This window comes from Polyodon spathula, chromosome 6 (genome assembly GCF_017654505.1).
Source record: "Polyodon spathula isolate WHYD16114869_AA chromosome 6, ASM1765450v1, whole genome shotgun sequence".
NCBI classification, from domain to species: Eukaryota; Metazoa; Chordata; class Actinopteri; order Acipenseriformes; family Polyodontidae; genus Polyodon; species Polyodon spathula.
In genome coordinates, this window is record NC_054539.1 from 50,553,448 (window position 1) to 50,560,434 (window position 6,987).

The 6,987-nt window shown below is 36.0% G+C and overlaps 1 protein-coding gene across 2 annotated transcripts; it reads right to left on the reverse strand.

The window, feature by feature from the left end:
• Positions 1-705: 705 nt before the first annotated feature.
• On the reverse strand, positions 706-5,974 carry zgc:172076. Of its 2 annotated transcripts, none has more exons than XM_041253080.1 (9): positions 5,865-5,974; positions 5,658-5,704; positions 5,120-5,318; positions 3,846-4,000; positions 3,389-3,521; positions 2,650-2,815; positions 2,408-2,462; positions 1,689-1,878; positions 706-978 (listed from the first exon to the last, which is right to left on the reverse strand). In XM_041253080.1, the coding sequence occupies exons 1-9, from the start codon at positions 5,878-5,880 to the stop codon at positions 812-814; spliced, it is 1,128 nt and encodes a 375-aa protein (XP_041109014.1). In that variant the 5' UTR covers positions 5,881-5,974; the 3' UTR covers positions 706-811. The 2 variants fall into 2 exon arrangements, with proteins under 2 accessions (XP_041109014.1, XP_041109013.1); XM_041253079.1 differs by having other exon boundaries at positions 2,339-2,462.
• Positions 5,975-6,987: the final 1,013 nt, after the last annotated feature.

Here is a 6,987-nt window from a genome sequence, read left to right on the forward strand (position 1 = left end):
AAAACTCAGTTCAGTACCATGTTCTTAAAGCACCTATGTTTTGCAGCAAGGAATGTGCAGTTACAGATTTCCCCTTTAAGAAATAGTGGTTCCTTATATTTTTAAACAATCCCATGTGCATTGCATCTACCTCTACAACATCTTGACTCACTGAGCTGAGAGACGTATTCTATGGGTTCCATCTAGTGGTTCAAGAGATTCCTACTGGACTTCTGTTGATTAAAATGCACTTTGTGTGCTTATGACTTCTCAGTGATCAATAGATTGGGTTGTTGGTATATTTTACATATAAAACCTAGCAATGGATATATGGAGCACAAACAAAGTATTTAATGATCCTTGGCAAAGCAATGTTCACAAGCCTTGGGATCAATTTATTTACATTAACTTTGCTATGAGGTGCTTGGGGTTATTTTGAATGTAGTATGTACTACCATGCCATAGGTTCAATTTGTAATCTTAATTCTATGATAACAGTATATGCTATTTAAAAAAATGGAAGGGGGGGGGGGGGGGGGGTCATTTTTTTAGATCAAACTAGACCCCAATATCAAGTGTCGATAAATTATTATGAATTATTTTCTATTTTAAAAAGATTATGGTATACAATTTAAGTTTTTTGTATGTGCTTTAGTAATACTGAGCTTTTTGGTTCAAAGAAGAAAAGAAACATTTTATTGTATAAATACATTTTCTTTTCAGCATGAGATTTTCTATTCTTATTACAAATCGAATTGTTTAATCAAAACATTATTGCACTTTCTTCTACATGAAGTCAGCAGTTTGTGTTTCGCTGATGCTTCATTGCATTCTACTTTGGAGCAGGCATGAGGTGATCAATAGTGCTGCCCTGCTTAAGATTCTTGTCCATGTTAATTAAGAGTTTTACTCCATCCACTAACAACTGCAGGAGCTCCACCTCAGTGAAACCAATAGTGTCTGCATTGAAAATCTTATAGACACTGCTACCCACTGCACCTAGGGAGAGAGACAAAGGGTGAATTTCAACAAACTAAAAGTAGTGTACTAACGGGATGATGCTGTGGTTAGTACAGGGGGCAGTTTTAATGATAGTGCAAGATAGTTTTAATTGCAACAAATCGAGCACTTCCAGATGGACTGCAGGTTAGGTTTTAAGATATTCTCAATTGCAACAAACAAAATGTAATCAGTCTCCTGCCTATTTGAGGATTGTGAAACAAAGTATTAAGTTAGACCAGTGATTCATTAGATTAAGAGCTGGACAATTAGTAATTTCTAACTCATGAATAGAACCATTTGATGTGAATTTTCAACACATTAATCAAAGCAGTTATTTTTTTAATTGATAAAGAATGTGTAAATAAAAAAAGTATGTCGACTATCACATATCTTTCATTAGAAATGAAAAAAAAATGCTACCCAATTAAAAGTTTTTTCCTTTTAAACTGATCATTTCTGCATGGGTGTCATGCATAATACAGACTGGAGCACAGTCCATGTGATAAACCTTACCCCTACCCTTGGAGCTCCTGGTTGCGACGGGATAGGGTAGGCAGACCGATTTATCTAAATATACCACCGTCAAATGCAGAGTAAGTTTCAAGTCTCCATTTTTCATGTTCTGTTTAAATTACGAACAGCTGTGTTCAGGATACTTTAACACTTGTATAATGCAGGCTTTATTTTCACAGTGCAATATAACATACCAATGACACTCTTACGTAGACGCAGTCTCTCCATTATATTTTCAAATTTGTCATGCTTGTGGATGTGGCTCAGCTTCACGTCACAACAGGCCCTCAGTCCAGTGCCCACTTCAGCTGGGGAACTCAACACGTATCCCAGGTGGTCCTTCCATATGAAGGGGTGTTTCATTTTCTTATAGAGGTCTTCTAGCTGAAGTACCAAGAACAGTAGTAGGACACTATAGGACTACAGTATATGTAAAATACCTTGGGGGAGAGCACATTCAAGGAGAACACCCATTGAAGTTAAAGAAATATGTAATTGTCAATCTGCTGTTTTATCTGCTCATTTATCAAACCATTTGGCAACTTCATCTTTAGTACTCAACTGCATTCCCACCAGACTGCAAAACCCTCATACAACAGATATGATTTTAGGTACTGACTTCATATTAGAAGGCTGTAAGACAGATGTGTTAGGTTGAACGTGGCATTGACAGCAGGCCCAATATGGCCGCCATATTGATGCCATATGACTTTGAAGTTTCTGTGGTTTATATCATAGATACACTTTGAGAGTGTCTTTACAGTCAGTACAGTCAATTTTCTTTTACTCTTACCGTTACTACAAAAAAGTGTTACCAAAAAAAAGTAAAAATTGCTAAACTCACCCTCCCGAGGTTGATGCAGACCAGTGCAAAGGCCTTTCTTATGTCACATCCTTTTTGTGTGCATACTACCTGAAGGTGATCTTCGTTGTTAATCCATACAATCAGTTTTGTATCTTGACTGATCCTGCAAAAAGTCATGTTAGACAAGTGTTTCTTACAGAATGTGGTTTTACAATTGGCACTTTGTCTGTTATCACCTCCCGGCTACTCATTTAAACTTTTTTTTATAGAGCTACTATAAGTTTAGTAACCCCATGATGTGAAAGTGTGATTAAACATTGTCAATGACCAGGATGAAAATATAAACATACCAAACACCTCGGGCATCAGGCCAATCTCGCGCCACTCCAGTCTTCATCATCACCAGAGACGGGCTGTCCACTGAGACCCCAGCATCAAGCAGCTCCTGTCTGTCCTCTGAAAGGTCCTTCAGTGAATAGTAAGTGCCTGGCAACTCTTGGCTCAGTTGTGTAAAGGCTGTATTAAAAGAGTTACAGTTTTACTGTTGCTACTCTTTACATGCAGGTTGAATGGCTATAATTGTTATTTTTGTTATATTGCGTGTTTATTTTTATTGTAATCATTTAATTGTCATTTGTTTCAGGGGTTACCAAACAATGACCAACTCAGAAATTATAAGCTGCACTAAATGAAGCATTTGAATGTGAAATTCCATCCCCAATTTGTACAGATAATTGCTGAACTACTATGTGCTGGTGTTTTCTAAACATAAATTAGATTTTAAAACTAGAAATGTATCATCTGAACATGTTTTGTCATAGTTTTTATAGAAAATTGCTAAAGACATGTTCGGCAGGTACATTTCTAGTTAGAAAAGTCACAGTTTTCATTGGGGAAATTACATTTTAGGTTCGACAATTGCAGTTGGTAGATTGTCAATTATAGACGGTGTTTCCGTGCAGTCCAATTCGAATTGCTGTTTGTTACTGATTGATCATGTGTTGCTGCTGCTTCTGTCCTCCTTGTAAATTTTAATTTTGAAAAGACTTGGTTGCGAGGGACTTTTGGGATATCGTTGAAAAATATGACCTTGCTTTGCCAATGACTCTAGCTGGCGACGCTCTCCTCTGCTGCAGTGCGGTGGAAACGAGAACTCCTCCACGTTCCGCCCAGCACGAACCTCGCAGCTCAACACATACTGGCTGTCAAAGTCATCTCCACCCTGCATTGACAATGTGAGAGGTCATAGGGAAATAAACTACGGCCATTTTTAGATAAAAGAAAGTGGTTATTCTGTAAATGAATTACACACGTGTTTACATGTTGCACTGTAAATACACAACCACACAGACAGTATTAAACATGTAGTCTTAGTGTAACAACATTGATATTACAGTGTCATTCAAAGTATTAAAGAGATAATGCCTCATTGAAAGTAATCTCCAGCTGTCTGAATATTCATCTATTGTTCAGCTTTCTTTGCACTTTATCAGACTTGACTGTTTAAAACATTTAAATGAGAGGAACTGCATTATAATAATTTGACCTTAAGGTTTTCATAGTTGAAATCACTCTTGTGAGCCATAGTCATTTTGTAGCCATGATGATAGAGTTCTATGATGCGGTCAAAAAAGTCACAGAAAATGATGTAACAGTGAGCATCTCCTGCCACACAGCCCACAGCCTCTGAACATGGGCCACCTGTGAAAGGACAAAGAAAAAACAGAATCAGAGAGATCGCTCCTGATGAAGTAAGTTAATGACTAAACAAAGAAATATAGCAACAGCACCCCGACTGTGCCTTTATTAAGCATTTTAAACACGTGTTTCATTTTAAGTTAATTTTAAAACAGCCATGGTTTATTGATAATATCCACCAGTCCTCCAGGATTCTATAGAAGCTAACAAATACTTTCTGCCATGAATTGAGTTAACATGACAATTCCTGTAATGGTCAACTAAAGCACAAAGTTTAATCATTCAGGAAAAAAGTCCTTTCATACTTTTGTAAAATGAAAGTGACTTATAATATCTAAAAATAACTGATCTTTCGTGGGTGGGGATTTTTTATTTATTTTTTTAAAATGATTTTAAGTACAGTGACACTTCCCCTTCTCTGTGTCTAAATTTACACACTTTTAGGTATTCCCCTAGAAGTTAGGTGTATGTGTGACGAAAACATAGTTACAGTACATTAAATAAATTAAGATTACAGATTTGTTCTTTTTAATTTATTTTAATGTTATAAACATTGAAAAAAAAATATTATTAGATCACCAGCAATGTTGGCTGAGCCACGGCTGTTCATGTATGGCATTGCCAAGTGATAATCTAACAGGGGTGACAAATCCTTTTGCAATCTGCCACGTGCCTAAAAGACCACACGATTTATTGCTAGATTAAGTTTGCCTGCTGTTATGTATTGCTGACAAAATAAATCTCTCGGTTGCTGCTTAGTTGTTCAGCATTCAGTCTAAAAAAAAAGAGACTGGCCATTTCAAAGCCATTTATACAAATACAACGCTTCAATAAGAATTCAACAGGGTTGAACAAGCAGAAAAGCTTAAATCAGTACAAATAACAATTACAGAAGATAACTGACCACATGATCCATGTTTGGAGTAATTATTTGTATTGTTTTGGCTCTGGCTACTGTATTAATAACAGTGCATCGTGTGAGGGAGCTGGTATATTTAGAACGGTCTTGCCTGTAAAGTTCAATTCAAAAGAAAGCTAGCAATGTGGGTTTACAATCCTTACTTGCCTAGGAACATTTGATTTCTCTGCGTTCTCTTAGCACAGTTTTAATAAGCAGCTCACCAGGGTCTTCCAAGCCAGGACGGATGACGTCATCGAATGTAAAGCCGCTCTCAGAGGCTCTCCCGTATTGCCGCTTATACATCTGCAGAGTTAGGATCCTGGCCATACAGGTGTAGTTCCTGTTCAGGTCCGGAAATTCTTCCTCAGGGGACAGTCTCTTCAGTTTGATTAAAGACATGGGATCCTTCGGCATCCTCTGCTGTATAAGGAGCATCCACAATTCCCATTGCTACATATGAACTTGGTTAACATATTGTACATATTATCAAAGGCTGCATGTGAAACTGAATCTATTTTTTGTGTATTTCTATTATTATTTTTTAACTTTGGAATTGTAAGCTTAATCAGGATACCAAAAGATGACATGAGTTTTGGAGCAGTGAGATTAAAAAAAAAAACTAACAAAACAAACAAATCCTAAACTTTATTTTTGATTGATACGTAGCCATTTGAGACATTCCAAGTTTTCCCTTGAGCTAAGTTAGACTACAAAGTGAATTTTGGAATGTCAATTTCATTGAAGCTCTGAATAAAATACCTCTAGAACAGATTTGTACTTTGTGGCCAGTGGCATCTCAAGGGGAGCTAAAAAAAAAAAAAAAAAAGGAAGCAGAAACCAAAGTTAAGACATTTGCACACAACAACAATGGTTATTACAAATACAGTCAATTACAAATGCTTGTTTACTGCATTAAGAAAAGAAAAAAAAAACTTCTATGTAAAAAGTAGGAGTAAATCAACTTACGTCTTAGTTTCCACATCTTGACTAATATAGTTCAATGTTTTGTTCAAAGGAAAGTCAATTGCATGAAAGGTCCAATAATGGTGCCCTGTCTAACAACTGAATGGAATCGATATAAATAGTTTATTTATGGGTCCCCACAGCATTCCAGAGGACTGTTCCTAACACATGCACCTACATAAATGGCTGGTTTCAAGTTACAGCACATGCTTAAACAATATACAGCAGGTCTATTTTTAAAGTACACTAGCTATATTGTGTATGAAATGTGTGGGTAAATCTCATTGTTACAAATAGTGCATTTAACATTATTAGGGAATAGATTTATAATATGAATTATTAATACTAACAAGGGTGACAGCCACAATAACTTGCATGCAATATGACTAATAATATAATAATAATAATAATAATAATAATAATAATAATAATAATAATAATAGAGACAGAAGACATTTGCATTATTTAATAACAATATACAAATCGAGCACCATAATCCATCTTCGACATAGAACATTCCACAAATCAGCAAATAAAGAAATAAACAATTTCAATATAAAACTTATTAAGCTGGCTACTCTGCTTTGTCTGCTAGTTTTAAAATAGCCACTGTATTACTTTTCTTTACGCTGTTTGGAAGTGCACAAATTACATTTCTACAAGTACAAATAAAAGGATCTATGGACAGACATTAGCAATAACTTATGCTAATAAGTATAATAATATATGACCACCTCCACTGTATACCCTTTGCAGGGCACTTCATCATTGTTGTTTATTAGTTAATTAACGTGGCCTTGTTTCAACGGCATTGTACTGCCGGCAAACTGGTCCTCATTGAGGCTTTTAGCCAGCTGTAAAGTATCTGTTTTAGCCTAACATCTTTCGATTGAGCCAAAGACCTATCAAGTCAAAAGCATTCATGTGAACCATATTTTATACAGTATTGTGTAAAACCTGTGTCCAGAAATGTATTCCTTCATGGCACAAAACACTGTAGATGTGAACAGAAATTATTTTTACAGCCTGTCTACATTCTGTTTCCTGTAAATCCCAGCAATTCTTATAAGCAAACGTCTTACTCATAGACCAAATAAATACATTACACAAGATCCTTCCCCCACGC